This window comes from Protobothrops mucrosquamatus, unplaced genomic scaffold (genome assembly GCF_001527695.2).
Source record: "Protobothrops mucrosquamatus isolate PMUCROS unplaced genomic scaffold, P.Mucros_1.0 scaffold6, whole genome shotgun sequence".
NCBI lineage: Eukaryota > Metazoa > Chordata > Lepidosauria > Squamata > Viperidae > Protobothrops > Protobothrops mucrosquamatus.
This window is the reverse complement of record NW_015386393.1, coordinates 479,880-499,379: the sequence shown is the minus strand read 5'-3', so window position 1 is coordinate 499,379 and position 19,500 is coordinate 479,880. Positions and strand designations below refer to the sequence as shown.

Sequence of the window (19,500 nt, the reverse complement as noted above, 5' to 3'; positions counted from 1 at the left end):
CTCTCTAGGCGTCTTTTCCGGCGTTTCATCTCTCTCAGCTCCTCGGTAAACCAAGGAGCCAGTCGAGATCTATGCCGGGTCAGAGGCCGCAAAGGCACGACTCGGTCTAGTGCTGCGGCAGCGGTCGTTTCCCAAGCTGCTGCCTGATCTTCCGCCGATCTTCTTCTGCCTGGACCTCGTTTGCCTTCAATCTTTCCCTGGAGGATTAAATGATTTCCCTTCTAAACCCAAGATTTAGCACCCTCTGGAATATCTCGAATATGCCTCCGGTTGGGAACCCTTGCTCTAGAACATCAAAAAACATCTATAGTTTGGACATTTTTTCCCCACTCAGCATCATTTCCTGGGAAAGAACAAGATTTATGTATTTATTTAAATTATTTAAAAAGCTATTTTCCATCAGTGACTTCTAATTGTGAAACCTAGCCTCCTTTTTAGCATTGGATGAGCCTTTTGATAAAAGCTGCTGTGTTAAATTTATGTTTAAAAATGATTCTAACATTCTGATTTACCTGGCACAGAAAAAATATTTCCAGCCAAGTCATTTACTAAATATTTGTCACTCTGGATACATGGAATATAAACTAGAAAACCTGATTCTTGTTCTTCATAAAGATATATAAGATAATATGGAAAGGATTAATATTATTTTACTAGTTTCATAGTAGCTAACAGGAAAATGAGATAAATGTTGTTTAGATTTAAATGTAAGCTTTTAAATGATTTACTGAGAAAGCCTGAGGGTAGAGCCTTATGAAGACATTGAGAGCTCTAATCTGTAGGGCCTGCTTGTCTCCTTCCTGAACTGGCTTCTTATGAGAACCAGAAGATGTCGGAAAAGTCTTCTGTTCATGTACATCAGGTGTGGGAACTATGGCCCTTTTATGACTTGTGGACTTCAACACCAGAGTTCATAAATTCCTGAGCCAGCATGCTCATAAAGGGGCCATAGTTCCCTACTTCTGATGTATATAGAGGCATCAGTGAGGTAAAAGTACTGCGTGTAGCCTTGTTTCATGTTTGATGCACCGCATGGCAGTTGTTCATGGTTGGTGCATGACATAGTATTATCTGTGGGTCTCCCATCTGCAATTGATGTAGATTATTAACTTTATATGAACTCTGGTGTTAATATGTTGTCATTTACTATTCATGTTCTCTGATTTTATTGTTGCATTGCTACATCTGAGCCTTCCATTCACTCATACACCCCCTCCACTTCACCCATATTTGACTCTTGCTAAGACTTTCATGACACAGCACTAGCATAGTGAAGTCATAGCCTTGGTTTAATATTATGACTGCTGAGGCATTTACTTTTACTGTAGAATTAAAGAGCCAAAATCTAAACAAAAAGAAAATATGAAGGCATTGTTTTCCTTGTTAAGTAATCATTTTAAAATGTTTGTTCATAAACAGGCAGAAGAAATTCATAGTCATCTATGACTAGAGGAAGATCTGTATTTTCCCCAGCTTTACATGAATCATATTTTTTTTTGTACTACAATTTGCACTTTGACCTTTAGGAATAGTGCTACTTTTAGAATAGTGATGATAACCATGATGGGGATATTGAAAGCTTGTGGATTTTAATTGCCATGTAATTAAAATCAGACGTGCCAGACAGTATTTCTATAACATTTTAAGCACAAAGGTTTGTGTTTGGCATTGTTCCAATGCTGCATATGTTCATCAAATTGCAGCCTATTTATGCTATCTGGAAACACATGTGTTTAGTTTTAGGAACAATACACTTTCATCAAGGCCACCTCCTAGGATTGCAAAGAGAAGAAGTATGTAGTAAGTACAGTACCAAAATGAAAATAAAATATATGCTTGTTCAGACTTCACCTAATCACTTCACAGAGGACAATGTGAGTCTGCTAAAGACATTTAAAGCAAAAAGGATTTCACTTGTATCGGTTTTTATACCTTGGAAAATAGTCATAGCATTCAAACACTTGAGGGAAAATTTTAAAAAAGCAATTTTTTTCCATGAGCGTCTATATAGATTTAATGTTGCTCCTCGTTTGCCTCTGCATTTCTCACAACCTTCTGGTATAAACTTACATTAATGCTTTTCCTGTGCAAGTGAGAACAGAAAACTACCTAGCTAAAATCTCCCCTACCACGCAAAGGATACTTGCCAAGTTGAAAATGATTTTTAAAATAAGGACTTTTTAAATCAATTATTGATGGGTGTGTGTGTGTGAAAAAAAAATCTTAATTGACAAAAGTCTTTGGCCAATCATTTTATTGCTAAGGAAAATAATACATGGTTGCAGTATTTCATATACTCCCATAAAAATTTAGATTTTTATCTGATAGTATAAAATATAATATGTGCATATATAATATGCAACTTTCATTAATACTTGTGCAGCTATGCACAATAGCTTCCTATGCGAAACATTTTAATTATAGCACTTTTTTATATTTACTATTAATAAGAGTAGAAACCTTTTGAACTGTTTGACCTTCCTGAACCAGGAACACTTCAGTACAAAAGATATTTACAGCTCTGACATGCTGTTCCTGAATAAACTATAGATTTAAAAGCAGTAACAACAATTTGTGGAGAAGTAAGATGGGGCTTTCTCTGTTGCAGCTGCATATGAGCTGGATGTAATTCTAAATTCAAATTATGTCAATATTTTTGCCTTTTCATTTCATTTGGGATTATTTTTCATTATTAATTTGCCCTGGTCTTTGTTTTGTTTTTTTAAAAAATTCCCTCATAATATCACACAATACTATTCTCTTCTAGTAGATAACCTCCAGGATGATATGGCAAAAACAGAAGACATAAACAAATAACATGGTCTAAAATTGTACTTCATGTCTAATTCATTTAATTTAGTGAAAGGGTTTAAATGTGCTTACTAAATGCAGAAGAACAGTTGAGATTACACTTATGATGAAAACGTTTATTGGATTTCACATTTTTGTCTAGAAAATGAGGTATTTGGTTCTTAGTTTTCCCATGATAATGCAAGACTCATACCAGTAGTCTGAGAAAGCAAATTCTCTGCAGGATACAACATTTTGTTAAGTGTGGCAATGAAAAACTCAATAGAATAAGGTTTCAATTTCATTTTTTTATGTATGAAAATTTGAGAATTGAAGTTTGGGTAGACTTCAGATTATGTTATTTCATTCAATATAATTGATTCCTTATATTATGTAACAGTTATTAATTATATATGCTGTATGCAGAATTATACAATATTCTCCAAGGCCGGTCCCAATTGATGTTAATAGGGAAAGATCCAGCCCACAGTTATTTTGTGGTATGCCACAGGGCTCATACTCTCTTCACTTCTTTTTAACATTTATTTGAAGCTGCTGGGTGAGCTCATCAATCACCCTGGGTTGAGGTATCTACAGTACGTGGATGATACTCAACTCTATATTTCCACTCCTGGTGACCCAAGTGATGCTGTTGCTGCCCAGAAGACCTTAAAGTCCTAGCTCTGCAGTTGGCTTGGGGATCCAAAGGGGGCGGGGTTGATTGATTAATAACAGATCCCACCTCCAGCCCACTCATCCTACTCCTGCCCTCCTCATCTTTTATCTAGGGTTCTGTATTGTATTTTTGTAGTATTTTATTTGTATAGTTTTATTTTTTTAATTTTATAAGTCATCCAGAGTTACCCATGGTAAGATATGTAGCCAATAAATTTAATTAATAAATAATTTGCATTGTGCATATCGCCCTGTGTTCTACAGAGCCCAGATGACCTTCACTGACTTCTTCCTCCTGCTGACAGGGCATGCTGACAAGGCATGCTCAGCTTGGTCTTATGTGAGGCAGTTGCTGGCTACACCAGGCCTTCTTCCTGATGCTATGCACACTCTTTTCACAATGCTTTTGGAGTTTTCTGAGGTCTTCTGAAACCTCACTAGAAAGCCATACCTGCCTTTCTCCAAATCACATGTACTGTTTTCCAGATCATGTATGCCCTTTTCACGATGCTGTCCAAAGCATCACAAAAGGCTGTGCGTGATTTGGAAAATACCTTGAGGAAAAGACTTGTGGCCATCAACTGTGTTGCATAGATCCAAGCCAGGTGCACCTCATCAATAGTGGGAAACAGAAGACCAAAAGAAAAAAGAGCATGACCACTGAATTGCTATAATTGGTAAAGACAGTAAAGGATTGTGACAGTTTTAAACACAAACAGAAGGAACCATGTGCCTTATTATAACATAGGTACAGGCCCTGTATCTTGCCCTGTTAGTACAACATTGTGCTTCTGTTAGAGTAGAATCAAGGCCAAACCCCAGGACAGTTCTTTCAGCTGAAATGTATGACACATTTGTCAAACAGGCTGAGCCCCATAAAAATCTTTGTTTTTATTTCCTCCTCCAAATTGATTGAACAACTGCTTCTGTTGCTCTTCCCGAACCAACATTTTTCAACTGAGCAGCAGAATTTAAAAAATCTACTGAATGATATATATTTTTATATATTTAAATTGACTTTCTCTCCATTGAGGAAAATTCATATGAATGTTTCTTCCATTTTTTAAAGTAGGAAAATAGTAATGGGTGTATGCTGAGAAATAACCTACATTAAGTTAAAACAGCTGTAGTTCAGCTTTTTGGTCCTAAAAATCTGTGGGATTGGCTGAAGTTCATTTTGGAACTCACTAATTCTTCATGCACTTAGCCCTTTGTGTTAATTTTTGGCTTCTCTCTGAAGGAAAAAAAATGGCTAAGTGTTCTTAGATTGTAATGTTTAGTAAACAGACTGTGTATTGCTGTGGAAACTGACAGAACCCACGTATTATATTTGTAAACTCTATAAATATGAAAGTTGCGCATATCAGAGAATAGCTTTTACGCAGGTTTGTCTGTATGTGTCTCAAAGTATTTGTTTCTATTTCATTACCTATTTCCAATATCATTATCAGACTGTATTAGTAATAAAAATGAAAAGTGATATTATAATACTACCCTTTAATTTCCCTGATACTAAACCTTTATAACACATGGAGAAATAGTGCACATTCCCAAATGGATTTTTTTTAAACATTAGGAATCAATTCAAATTAAAAATTAATTTAGCTTCTGACATGGTCACAAAATGAAAGTGAGAGTGCTTTGTTGAACATTGAGAGTAGATAATTTAATAAAGGGTTAAATTATTCTGCTTTAATCAGTACAGTATGCTCATACAGGCATTCAAAACAGGGATTACACCAGGCAACTGTTTTCTGAGCCAACCAGATGCATACTCCATTTCCATCTTCAGGAAAGGTACTCCTTGAGTGAAATCTAGAAGACCATATACTATAATGAAGGGTTGGTTAAGAGGCTTTGACTGAACAAATTCACCCATGCACAACTATTCCTATTTGGGAAAACAGTTTACCACACAAAATTTCTCTAAGATTCAGAATACAGTTTGATGTTTAATTATGGCAAAGTTAAAAGCAAACAGTCTGAGTTGTTGGGTTAAAACAGGAATGTCAAACTGGCGGCCTGTGGGCCAGATGCGTCACGCACAGGCCACGCCCATAGGCAACATACACCTTGATACATCTCAATCCATCAGGTGATGCGATCGTGTTTGACACCCCTGGGTTAGAATTACTTTGCACAGGTATCAACTATTCTGTAAAAGCAAATTGCTGTCAGCTTCCTATAATTAAAAGAAATGGACAAAATCAGAACTTACTATCAGTGGAGTTTCCAGGTAATATTTGGCTATTATTGGATTTCTTTTGTAACCCCTTTTTTCAAAGAGTTATGCAATAACTTAGCTGTATCATTGAATCACTATCTGAAGGCTTCTATTGCTAATATCAGTTGGGAAATGCTTGGCACATGAGAAACATTATTAGTTAAACCCCAACCCAGGCCACTGGATCAAGTTGGAGCTGAATTCAGTAAACCTGTTGAGTCTACTTTCCCACGCAAATTCCAAAGAATATTGCTGAATTTTCAAGGCTTCTGTACCTTGCAGAACTGAAAATTAAATTAACAGGAAATCCCAATCTGGTTCTGTTTTATCACTGTCAGTATGACATCAATTAGAACATTTTATACTTTCCCTACCCAGTGTTTCCCTACCTACAAAGATTTTGGTGCTTCCAGGGCCATCAAGTTTAATCACATGATCATGTAGAACAAGCTCTTAAGATTCTATTCAGAAATGTAGCTTTATGTGATGACAAGTATGAAATTTATCCCAGCTTTTATTGTGGAAGTGATAGAATATGTTGACAGAATACTTAATTTGTAGGCCAAATCTCTTGAGTATTCTTGATAATAATTAATATTGCAAAGCACTATCCCAGGAAAAACAATCTTGGGTACTTTCCTTGGACTAGTATGTAGCAATTTATCACATTAATATTTTTAAAAGATCCTCTGTTCAGTTTTTACTAGAAATGTATCCTGTGATTTCAGAAGATTTTTTTATTGGGGAAAAGATGAATGTGGAACTATTTTTCAATGGATTGTCTGGACTTTTGAAAAGTCTTATTTCTTCTTGAATTTGAGAATGATGCCTTCATACGGTTTTGCTGGAATTTAAAATGTGGAGGTGACTTGTTTTAATGCTTTGTATTGCAGGTTAAGTTTGCAGTACTGTACATCCTACTTTGGGAATAAGCCCCATGTAGAAATTGTGAAAGTTGTCCTCAATTTACAACAGTAATTGGGACTGGAAGTTCCATCACTAAGCAATGTGGTCATAAAGTTCAGTTGCATCACTTAATTATGGCAATCTCTGCAGTCTTAGTTGCTGTCATTACCTCATGGTCATTAGGCAAGGCAACTTCTTGCTGGCTTCTTACAACCAAAGTCAGTGGGGAAGCTGGCAGGAAATTGCAAGTTTCAAGTTGGCAGGTAGGAAAGTGGCTGTTGACAAGTGAGTTGCAGGGAAAGATCAGGGAGGGTGCGAGGTTGTGCACAGAAGTTGCAAAAAGCTGACACAATGTGAGTACAGAGGGACTGGAGAAGTGTGTGTGGGGGGAAGACTTATCCCAGTGACTTGCAACCTTTGCTGCTGGCTTCCCCATTGATTTTATGGGGAAGCTGTCAGTGAAGGTTGAAAATGACTATTATAAGGTGCTGCAACTAGTTATAAATCTGAACTAGTTTTCAAGTACCCAGATTGCAATCACAAAACCCTTGGGGTGCTGGCCTGATAACAAATAGTCTTAGGTTGAGGACTACCTATAGATACATAGAGGATTGTGATGCATGCCTACTTTCTTTTTCTAATGTTTTCTTTTTGTGCTGTTTATTATTAGTCCAAGCAGAACTCACAGAATTTTGGACCATTGGAATTTGGAGAAAGTAACATTCTCGGAAAATTATTTCCATGAGATTATATAAGAAGTCACAGGAACCCATCCATCAGAAAGCAAATGGGTGAAGATGCTTCCTAATTTATTTATTTACAAGGTTTACATGGCCACTCACATAGCTCTGGAAGGCTCAGTACAATAATAAAACCAATATCAAGAAAATTAAGAAAACCAGGTCCTAACCCATCATTTATGGATTGGATCCATAATTCTGTTCATTCTAATCCATCAATCTATATAATCCCCTATCCTTTCCAATCCTCCCTAGTCCAATAGCTGGGGGGAAAGTCAGTCCTTATGGCCTCTGGAAGACTAAAGAATAGAGGGGATCTGCTGGATCCCGGGATTCGGGATTCCAAAGAGTAGGGGCTGTTACAGAAAAGGCAAAATTCTACTGAACTCCCAGAACAGTTACTATATTTAAGAAAAAAAATACAAGTTGTGTTTTGTGTTTAATGTTCTACATTTTATTATTTATAGACAAAATTTATACCTATAAATTTGTATTTTACATTAATTTGGTAATCTTCAGTGACAATATTTGTTTAAAGATATAATTAGCTAAGTGTACCTGTTGACTGACTTTAGATATATATCTTTATCTATGTTTCTGAACTCAGTGTACAGTGTTAACATTAAAGGTTGATTAAAACGGTATAGTATGTGTACTCTTTTACCTGATAGGCCCAATCTTTAGTTAAACATTTGCATCTTTAATTTCAAAAAGTTTTTTCCCCCAAAGGATGCAATAAAAATAATTTGTTTAAGGTAATTCATTTGTATATATGGTTGTACTATCCTTGTGCTTTGATTGTAGATCACTAATCACATCAACACTTCTAGCTCCTGCTGTAATAGAAAATGTAAGTTCAGTGAGTATGAAAGTTCATATTGAAGAGATTTTTCACTTTCCAGTTTACTTACCAATGAGGTCTTCTGATCAGGATTTTTGTGGCTATTATATCAAAATAGCTCCCAGAATAGCCATAAACACAAGCAATACAGAACCCATATAGTATAGTATTTAAAATGGAGATCCAGATTCAGGTTCATCCACAGTTGTAGAAACTCTCTAGATCTGGGATGTCAAACTCGCGACGTCATGTGACGTCGCGCGACCTATCGGAGCTTTTTCGCCATTGCCGGCAATGGGGTGGGCGCAGCTCCAGTATGATGAAACCGGCCCGTGGGCCAGCAGTTTGACACCCCTGCTCTAGATGATGTTGGATAAGTTGCTGTCAGTGCATCTATCTCACTTGCAAAACTGGAGAAAAACTGGAGAAGGGAGAACTACCTACATTGTCCTGAGCTCATACAAGAAAGACAGAATATAAATCTAATGAGTAAATATATAAATTCCATGTTTATTCAGAAATTAAGCTAAATAGGACTGATTCCTGCATATCTCAGCCTACAGCTGTAGAACAAAAAAAGATGTAGTCTTGGGCAAGTACCACATTTAATAAATAGCTTTATTACAATGAAGGAAATTTGAAGCTCATGCAATATAAGAAGCAATTTTGATTGCATGGTTTCTTAAGCTGTTTTGTACTCAAACTTGCAGTTGAAGAAATGAACACTGATATTGTGTATATTTGTGCTGTCTATACAATCAGTCTAATAAAATATTGCATAGTCTAAAATACTGTGCAAACTAATTTAAAACTGTTCTTTTTAAAAATTGTTGCTGGATGCATGTGAAAGAAAAAAAGTGCATTTCCTGAAAGACCTAGCAGAGTTTGGAAACAATTTGTCTCAAATATATACAAAAGACATTTTAGGTTAAGCCCCCAGTAAGTAAATCAATGAAATAATGGCCCCTTGAGGATCACATTTGTTAATCTTGGCACAGATGTTGTAATTCAACTTGCACACACACAAATTTAAGGGGTCCTTGACATTAGAGTTTTTTGGTGGTTGCTGCCTAATGGTTAGGCATTATAAACATATCCATCCTCTGAAATGTTACCAGTTCAAAATGCTTTCAAGTCTTTTATAGCTGAAGTCCATGTTCATAGTCTGAGTGGTGAGTGATACCATTCCATGCTTGAATTGGTCTTTTGTTTTCAGTGACTGTTAAGAGCTAGATATTGGACAGGAGGGTTATTATTTATATTATTCACTACTAAATATCACTGTATTTCATTTAAATTGAAAAGTGGCATTTATGGAAATAGTGATAATGCTGGCTTACAGGAATGTATCCTGCCAGACCATGATATCATGTTCTGATTTTTAATACTAAATAGGATCAGAATTTTTGAGTATTCAAAGAAATTTATTTACTACATTGAATGCTGTTAGTTTTTCTGTCTAGCATTTCCAGAGCTTAAGGAAAAGTTAGATGTACGAAATCATGCTTTTGTCCACAAACAGTATAATGCATATTTTTTTTCTTATTTTTCTGAAATGTTTAGCCTGAGGAATGGATTATAATAGAGTGCATTTTTCTGCTGTTCACAATAGTGATATAAAATGACAGGGTTCTAGATACTGTACGACGTCCTTGTGGGGAAGACATGGATTTTCATAGTATTACTATTGAGTGATATTAAATAGTTTTGTGGATTTTATATTTCCAAAAATTACTTCAGTAACATCTGTTTAGAAAACTACAAATTGAACAAAAGTTATAAGGAACTTTTATACTGGTTCATTTCAAGCATGGTATTTTTCTGAGGGGGCTGTGAGAAATTAAGTATGTGTACTTGCATGTATGAATCAGCTCTTGGCTTCCAGTAAAGATGCTTATGATGTGGGTAGGGGGGAAGCTAAGGAAGGCTTTGAGAAGTTTATACATCTGGTAGTTTAGAAAAAATATTTGGAAAAGTGGCTTTTGTATTTAAAAGTAATGTGAAGCTATTGTCTTCAGGTCTGTTTTTTCATCATCAGAATAAAGAAAAATCTGTTTTCTGATGAAGGAATAGAAATGGGGAACAAACTCTGTAACTGTCTATAACTACAACCAAATTTTCTTTAGCTAAAATTGTTTCAATAACAAAATCCGTTTCTGACTCTTTGCTCAGCTGGCACAATCCAATTGTTTTTAAGATAAATATTTTTGTAATTGCCAGGATTTCCTCCCCTTTCAATGTGAAATATTTTTTTCTTTTCCTCTGGAGAGTTTTACCAACAGCATTTCTATTCTCTACTGAGTAAATTTTTACTTGCAGAGTAGAAGAAAATGCTTTGTATTAACAACACCATGACAATGCTTGAGTTATTAATTTAGTAAACAAGGTTACTATCTCGTTCATTTTCCCTAATCTTTCATCCAGGTTGGACAATATTTTCACACAGATTCCCACTTTGGGGGAGTTTTCACATAGAATTTAAGCACAAAATACTAAAAGATAGGGAGAAATCAGGGCACTGAGGCATTAAATCACATGAATATATTCTAGTATTAGACATAATATAATCTTAAAGTCTTAATCTGCTAATTCAAGGTGAGCAACTAGTATTTGGGAGGTCAAACTGAGAAGTAACTTAGGATGGAGACTTGAGATATTTTTAAAATATCTTTCTATATGGGAAAAGTGGGAGTGCTGTCTAAATTCACTTCTTTGTCTGTGCAAATCTGCTGCTGAGATTCAGATCCCAAGAGAATTTGGAGACCTGTGGGTCTAGCCATAAGTGAAAAACTATGCATAAATTGCAGTAGTTTTCTTTAGTTATTTAAATATTGCATTATTTATTTATCATTTACTTTTATCCATGGAGAAATCATATCAATTCATTTATTATTTTATGGAGTTTCAGTATCATAAATTTTGAATACATAATGATGATGATGATGATGATGATGATGATGATGATGATGATGATGATGATGATGATGATGATGATGATAAAGTTGGAAGGGACCTTGGAGGTCATCTAGTCCAACCCCCTGCTCAGGCAGGAAACCCTATACCATTTCGGACAAATGGCTTTTGTGCATTAACATGTAAACTCCATTGAATCTAAATCTTCTAATTAATCATATTGGCAAGTGAAACACTCTTTCCCTTAAGATGAGATAGGCCCCTAACCGCCTCACCTTCCAGAAAGAAGAGCCGGCTTTTTCCACCAGCATCAGAGCAGACTAAGGCTAGAGCCCAGTAAAATATCCGATGCATGAGGAGTGTTCTTTTGGAGGATGCTGGGAGATTTGGGGGGGGGGTTATCAGCCATCCAGAGTTATGGGGTATAAGATGAGTAGGTATGTAAATCAAACAAACAAATAAAGTTCTAAAATGCCTACTTTTAATTATTTCCAACTCTTAAAAATATTTTTATTACTTATAAATTTAAACTTTACCTATCAGAAAAAAAAATTTACTGAATAAAAATTCAGTATGTTTTTAACATTTATTATTAATATAATTATTTATTATATTAATAAATATATAATTACAAGTTATATAAAATTTAACATTATATAACATTTGAATATAAACTTTCATAAACCTAAATATTTAATATTGTGTTTTTCATTATATATTGATTTGGTTCCAGAAAACTGTGTGAACACCATTCCAAAGAAGCTCTTCATTTTCAGAAGTAACATTTAAGAGAGTGTTACATATATCTATAGTTATGAAAAACTATAGTTCTATGGTAAAAGTCCTCTTATTTATCTGGGTCCATTTTAATTTTTTTTTAAATTCTCTTGGCATCTGATAGTGGTCATCTAAGTCAGTTAAAGGCCAACGTGTTAACAGTAAATAAATGACGCAAAAAGGATTACAATTTAATTTAGCAAGAATCTGCATATTTTAAAAGCGTCTGCAAGCTTTCAAGTTCTCTAGAACATTTAATCAGACTGGTAGTATAAAAATAAAAGGAAATGCATTGCTGTTATCAAGATCCAAATAGTTGAGCAAGATGAATGATCATTAGTCTAGAAATAAATACCAAATTTTGAATATTGCAAGAGGAATTTCCATCCTTCATTTCCAGAATAGCCTTTCCCTAGAGTCCAAGTTAGCACCAACTCTGATAACCTTCCAGAAATAAGGTAAATTTGCAAAAGCATTTAGATCAGGGGTCTTCAAACTTGGCTCAGGAATTCTGGGAGTTGAAGTCCACAAGTCATAAAAGGGCCAAGTTTGAAGACCCCTGATTTAGAGGATAAAGCTAATACCATCAGAGAATATTATTATTCTTTGGGTTATATATCTTTTGATATTTTACTTATATGAGTAACCAACACAAAAGAAACAGGGTTGAAGTGATCTGATCATCTGAAGAGAATGAAATTTGAATTGCAAAAGAAATAAATGAAGGAAGAGATAATGTAAGATCAAAGAAGTTGTATGTTAAATGAACTCCTAAAAAAGAATGTGAAAAATATAAAGCTCAAAAGGCAATGCATGAAATGATGTATAAATATGACAGAAGAAAGCACGGTTTGCAAGTGAAAAGTGTGGAGAGATATACAAATGTTTTTATTGCAAATTAATTTTAATTATAAATCTTTTCTTACCTTATTTACCTTCTTACCACTATTTTCTTTGGCTTACTACTTTCTCTTTTTCTGTGCTTTGAATAAATATTGCTTATCAAAAGTAAATAGTATAATGGATATAAAAGATGGGAAAATGGCATGATAAAATATAATATTAAGAATGGCATTAAAATATATGGCATTTTTCACCATTGCAATATTAGACTTTGGATTCACCTAAGCTTTGTCAGCATTTCTCATATATCCTGTGATGATGGAAAAGAGGGGAAGCAACCTCTGACTAGAACTGGGAAACTCAGCAAAAACATGAATATTGCAGAATGTACTTAGTCCCAACTGGATGAAAACTTTGTCTTTGAATTAAATGATTCAAGTATCCCATGCTTGTTTTGCCTTTAAGCCTGAGTGAAAAATCAGTGCCTTTCTTTGATTTATTGACAGTGCTTAATTTAGTCTTTTCTTCCCTACTGGGCACCCTTTGGTTTTGCTGGGACTGCCACTTTAAGCTTTTTCATATCTGGAGGAATTGGGGGTGGGGGAAGTCCAGCCTGCTAATATAAATAATATAATTTGTAGAATTCTATGATGCAAGGTATTGTGACCATTGCTGGTTCAGAGGATTTTAAAAGCAACAGCAGGTTTTTTATATATAAAATGTGTCTATTATAGTTAAAGCCATGACAGTCAAAATGGAAGCTCATGTTGAGAAGGGTAACCGACAGACACCAAGTGAGTAAAATAGGAAATGGCTGTGGTCTTCAAGTCTAATGACATAAAATAAATAATTTTATCAGGACTAAGAATTTTTTTGGCAGGGGAAAGGATACAGATGGAGCACTTGGAAGCCAAAGCTAATGTACTTTGCCAACTAAAACTACTTAGAAAAAAGAAAAGAGGCTGGATGGTAAATTTGGAGTGTATGCTTTTTATGGATGTATCTGTTTTGGTGGAAGTATTCTCAGTATCACCTATTTTTCTTTTTGCAAGATGTTGCTGACTCATATTGAGGACAAATATGATTAAATTTTGGGGTCTCAGAAGTGAACTCTGCCTGTATTCTTATAACTCACAATCTCTTTCTTATCACAGGAAGGAGGGAAACTTTTCCTTCTACTGTTGTTTAACTTCACTTTGTTATTCTGGCTAAGCTGATAGATTGTAATAATAATAATAATGATAAAGTTGGAAGGGACCTTGGAGGTCATCTAGTCCAACTTCCTGCTCAGGCAGGAAACCCTATACCATTTCGGACAAATGGCTGTCCAGTCTTTTCTTAAAAGCTTCCAGTGTTGGCGCATTCACCGCTTCTGGAGGCAGGTTGTTCCACTGGTTAATTGTTCTAACTGTCAGGAAGTTTCTCCTTAGTTCTAGGTTGCTTCTCTCTTTGGTTAGTTTCCACCCGTTGCTTCTTGTCCTGCCTTCAGGCGCTTTGGAGAATAGCTTGACTCCCTCTTCTTTGTGGCAGCCCCTGAGATATTGGAAGACTGCTATCATGTCCCCCCTAGTCCTTCTCTTCGTTAAACTAGACATACCCAATTCCAGCAACCGTTCCTTATATGTTTTAGTCTCCAGTCCCCTAATCATCTTTGTTGCTCTTAATGTCATTCCTGGTTAGTTAGAAATATGGTAGTTAAAACCCAAACAGATGACAAAACAGGTACACAATAAAAACGATTTTCTGCCAATAATTGTAATTAAGGGTAAAAGTATTCTGAAAAATATTTTTTAAAGTAGAAGAATAACTCATAGGCATTGCAGTCAAATGAGGCTGGAGCTCAGTAAGAGGATAAATTGATGTGTGAGAGGATATTGCCAATGTCATAGCTGTTAAATACACAAATTGCAGTCCAACTTAAGCTTTGCCATATTGTAAAATTCCTAAATAGATCAATACATTTTTATTATATGTGACTAAAAAAGTGATATGTTAGTTACATTTAGCTAGGGATGATTTTGGACTTCAGTAAGAGTTTCCAAAAATGAGACTATATTAAGTAAACCAGCTATAATTATTTGAGAATGGGAATTGCACATGATGGCAAAATATTTTTAGTGCTCTGTTTAGGAACTTGCATATTTTGCCTTAGTCTAGGCATTATCTCATGCTTATTCTTATGAATTTCCAACCTTGGAGTCAAACAGCAGAATAGAAAAGCTCCTTGCCTTCAATAGCTGAGACTTCTAACATTCTGAAAAGTTCTAGAAGAATATAATTTCAATTACTGTCATTTAAAAAACCCTACTCTATATCAATCATATTTTAATAAAATAAATAAATTCACTGTATTATATTATCACATCAATTTCAAGTGTAGATTCGAGAGACACATAATTTCCATGACTTTTGAAAGTAAAAGGGCAACAACTCAAGGAGGAAGTAGTTCTCAAAACATGGTGTCTGGATATGTAACAGTTACTCTACACACTTCGCATGTGTTTCATAAATTTTCTTAAATGTCATCTAATCAATATTGAGTTACTGAAGGGAAGCATTAACATGTCTCAATTTATGTGCACTGTGCATATTGTGTTATGCCATGATACTCTGCTTTTTAAAATGTTAAAACTATTTATCATATTGTTCTGCCAACTTCGCTATGCTTTGTCCTTATTTTAAAAGCATGGTAGCAAGTCTAAATTTATATTTAGCAATTGTGCAATTAAATTGTAGCAGTATAAGTTAAAATGATTACCCAAACTATCTATAATCTGATATTTGTAACCGATTGCTTATTATTTGGTAATTGTTACATGAGGTAATATAGGAAAAAGAGAAGTAACTGATCAGCTTGCCCTGTTTATGTAACACATACTGTAACATGTGAATAGGGTTTGCATAGAGTCAAGCTCTTTTGTTTTCCATCTTTCAAATGAAAACTTATTTGATAGGGCCTCAGAAAGCATTTAAAGAGGCTCTTCACAAAACATATTAACACGAGTGAAGCATTTCTCCTTGAAACATTACAGATAGTACTTGACTTACAACTGGTTGCCTAGCGACTGTTCAAAGTTATGATGGACATCCCTGGGGGTACTTACAACCTGGTTCCAGAGTGGGCCATCTTATAAGATACTGGTGGTCTTAATGTAGCAATCACAGTTGGAACATGTAACTTAGTCATTAAAGCCAAGCTATTGCTAGGTGAAACTGCAACTCTGCTTATGATCTTACTTAAGCTTTCCTTTACCTACTTGTGAAAATCATAAATGTGAGGATTGATCATAAAGTTACTTTTTCATCACTGTTTAACTATAACTGGTTGCTAAATTGGGCAGTCACTAAAAAGACTAACTATAGCCATAATACTATACAGTACAGGAAGAAATTTGCTGAATTAAGGTGAATCTGGATTGTGCCACACATTGGCCAGTTAAATGCATTCGGTAGGCTCATTCATGCAAACAAATATCGTTCCTCTCTTATTAATGGTTATTAGCTATTATTCAAAGCCAGAAATAGCAAATATCCATTAAGCCTTTAATCACTGACAGCTCAATCCTCCAACTTGTTCAATCCTCTTTAATACCCTCTAATTTGGTGGCTGTTTCATATGATGATAATGAACTTTGTAGATGAAATATGTATTATGTTAATAAGTCAAAATCTAAGCATGTTTGATGCTGTCCTCAAATATTTATTTGGAGACTGTGGGGGAGGGGTATGCAGCAGTTTCCATCATATTCATTGTATCTTGCTAGATTAGATTGATTGATTACATCATTCTTTTACTCTTAGCAGCTATGTAGATTTTATTCATGAGAATCTATTTCTAACCTGTTTTTTTAAGTTTCTGCATGGTGCATCCATCATCACTGAAGACCTTATTGCACATGCCATTTATAAGCAGATTGCCCATAGATATAGACTTTGTATAGACAAATATAATGAAATATAGGACTTATTCATACAGAGTACAGTAAGTTAAAACAAAATAGTTGTGTAAATACATTAGAAATACTTAAGTATTTAAATAATATTTGCATTAGTGAAATATATATAAAATTGTAACTGCTTATTGTTACAATGACATATCATAGTTTTCTTTATTGGATTACACTTTTTTTTAAAGTATTTTTATGTGCTTCTAATTAGTTTTGATAATATTATGCCTAAATCATGGAACCATGGAAAGTTGAGAGGAAATTTTGACAATTAGAATGAAATGAATGAAATTTAAACATTGTGTATAAAACACATTGATGTTATTAGCAATGAAGCACAAAAATACAACATGCAGAAAGATTGAAATTATTATTTTCTTGACTGACTGATTACTTGTATAGTTAATCTTCCATTGAAAATAAATCTTAATATATTTTCTTGTATTTTAAGAACCCATCTTTTCCATCTGACAATCAACAAAGCTTTCAATTTTTAATGTCAGTTATAGATATTTTTAAAACAACTGTGTTTTCCCTCGCCTAAGTTGAAAAATCAGTATTGACACATGAAGTAGTTAGGAGAAATAATCAGATAAACATTCAGTGCTTCCCCCTTTCGTCTTGTAAGAGGGATGTACAGATGAATTTCAGGATCTTTTCTATTCAAATAATGTTTACTTTCTTTTGTCCTAGTTTAGACTTGGATCATTGATATTACAAAGAGTTACAAACTCATCTGAAGTCATTAGAGAGCTGATTACCTATTGCCTAGAATGTGTAAAAGAACTACATGCCAAAAATGATCACCTACAAAAAGAGAATGAAAGACTTCTGAGTGATCTGGATGACATGCAAGAGCAGTAAGTTGAAAAAAACATTCACAGGTTGTTTTTTTATTTTCTTTTGATTCCCTCAGACTTTTTATTATGTGAATGTAATGCTAATTTACTAACCGAGGGATTAATGAAGCTGATTTAAAGTTAATTTAAATCAGTTAGATATGACCTTTATTGGATTACATCTACCAGTGAAAACACAGAAGTATATTTTCCCACTGTTTAAGTACTGAAAACTTTGAATCTTCCTACAATGTATTGTGTCGAGTATTTATTTATATATTGATACTCGCATTTTTATCATTTCTAGGCTGTTCTTTCTTACCTCTCCCCTAACTAATTAAAACTTGATTTATGTACAGGAGTTCTGCAGGTAGTTGATTAGTACCTCTAATGTTTCTAGCAAGATTTACCGAATTGATCTCCACAGTAATGATACCCAGTGATTTGCATTTAAATTAGTTGAATTATTTATTAGCTATTGAATAGCTATTGAATATCCACATCACATAGCAGGGTAGCTTAAATTCATATAAATTCATAGGATTATTTGTCATTTATGAAGTTATTTAGTAGATAAAGCTGTAAAAGCTATATTTCCCAGCATTTTGACATGGACTAGCGTGTGAGGATCCAAATATATTTGATATAAATAAAAGTATTACATGGATTTAATCATTTAATGTACAAGAAGAAATGTGCTTTTAAATTGGAAGACTGAAGTACCAAATCCTAATACAGTATTCTAATTCCACGTTGAATTTTGCATTTACTTATAGGATGATGCATGTAGAATTGCAATACAAACACACACGTGTACTGTATGTATTATATCAGATATATTTCGTTCCTATTGTGAATGGATGTTTTGATGGCTAAATCCCCAACAGCAGCAACAATTTGCAATTACTATATGAAGATACAAGGTTTTGGTGCTTGTTTAGTAGCATGACAAATGATTGGACTTCTGGAAAGTTTGGCAATACTTTGGTTTTCTAGTTAATGAGACTGTATAGAAGAACGAGACTCCATATGGTCCTGATACACATGTGGCAGTACTTACAAAATGACCTGTTTATAAAATGGCTGCTATCGTTGGCGGATTTAATCCCAAATTCATTTACTGGCAGGCAAACTAGCTCTCAGAGTGCTTTCTATTAATCCACCAAGACACTGAGCGATTGAAAGGTATTGTTACAACAAATAAGATGCTACAAGATGATGCTTTACTTTTCAGGATGCTAACAGTATCCATACTAACAATATCCACTGTACAAGTAAACTGACAGCATTTGATATGAGCCTGAATATTTTCAGATTTTTTCATAAGCCATTATATAGGTTTTTTAAAATTCAGCATATATCTTTGATATTCTATCAAAATAATTATCTCCCCCAAATGTAAAATTGATAAATATGTATAATATTTATATCTATAATGAAGTCATAATCAAATAATTTTCCTGGTATAATTGTGCTTCTATTCACTGTCATCATTTCTGCTATACTCGATGACTTTGATTTAAGCTTCTCAAAAAAGTCAGTACTGTATTTTTTTTAAAAAAAACCTCTCTTATTCTTTATTATGCAATTAACAGAGGCATTTATTTTTAAGATTACAAAAATGTGTTGAAGCTAAAGAAGAACTGGAGGCTGACCTTTATAAACGATTTGTCTTGGTCCTCAATGAAAAGAAAGCAAAGATAAGAAGCTTACAGAAACATTTAAAAGAAGTCGAAGAAACAATACCAGAAACTGCACAAGCAGGGTATAATTTATTACTTTCCTTCTACTAGGTAAACATCATGCATGAAATAGGAGTAGCTCTGTTCTCTATCTTATGCAGGCTTCAAAGTTCAAAAACTGTGTGTCCTTAAAATGAAGTAATGTAGAAATGAAGTTCTATAGAAGAACTTTAGCAATTCAGCATTTTGGCAATAATACATTAATTGTAGTATTTATTTGAAGCATTCTAAATACACAACTAAATGGAATAAATACAGGTAGA

At 34.3% G+C, this 19,500-nt stretch overlaps 1 protein-coding gene across 1 annotated transcript in view; it reads left to right on the top strand.

Moving 5' to 3' along the window:
- Positions 1 to 19,500, top strand: part of XRCC4 (X-ray repair cross complementing 4) — a 95,146-nt gene that overhangs the window by 22,341 nt on the left and 53,305 nt on the right. The window contains exons 4-5 of the mRNA XM_015809949.1: positions 17,350 to 17,516; positions 19,108 to 19,260. Coding sequence (XP_015665435.1) covers positions 17,350 to 17,516; positions 19,108 to 19,260 — 320 coding nt within the window. The remainder of the gene's footprint in view (positions 1 to 17,349; positions 17,517 to 19,107; positions 19,261 to 19,500) is intronic.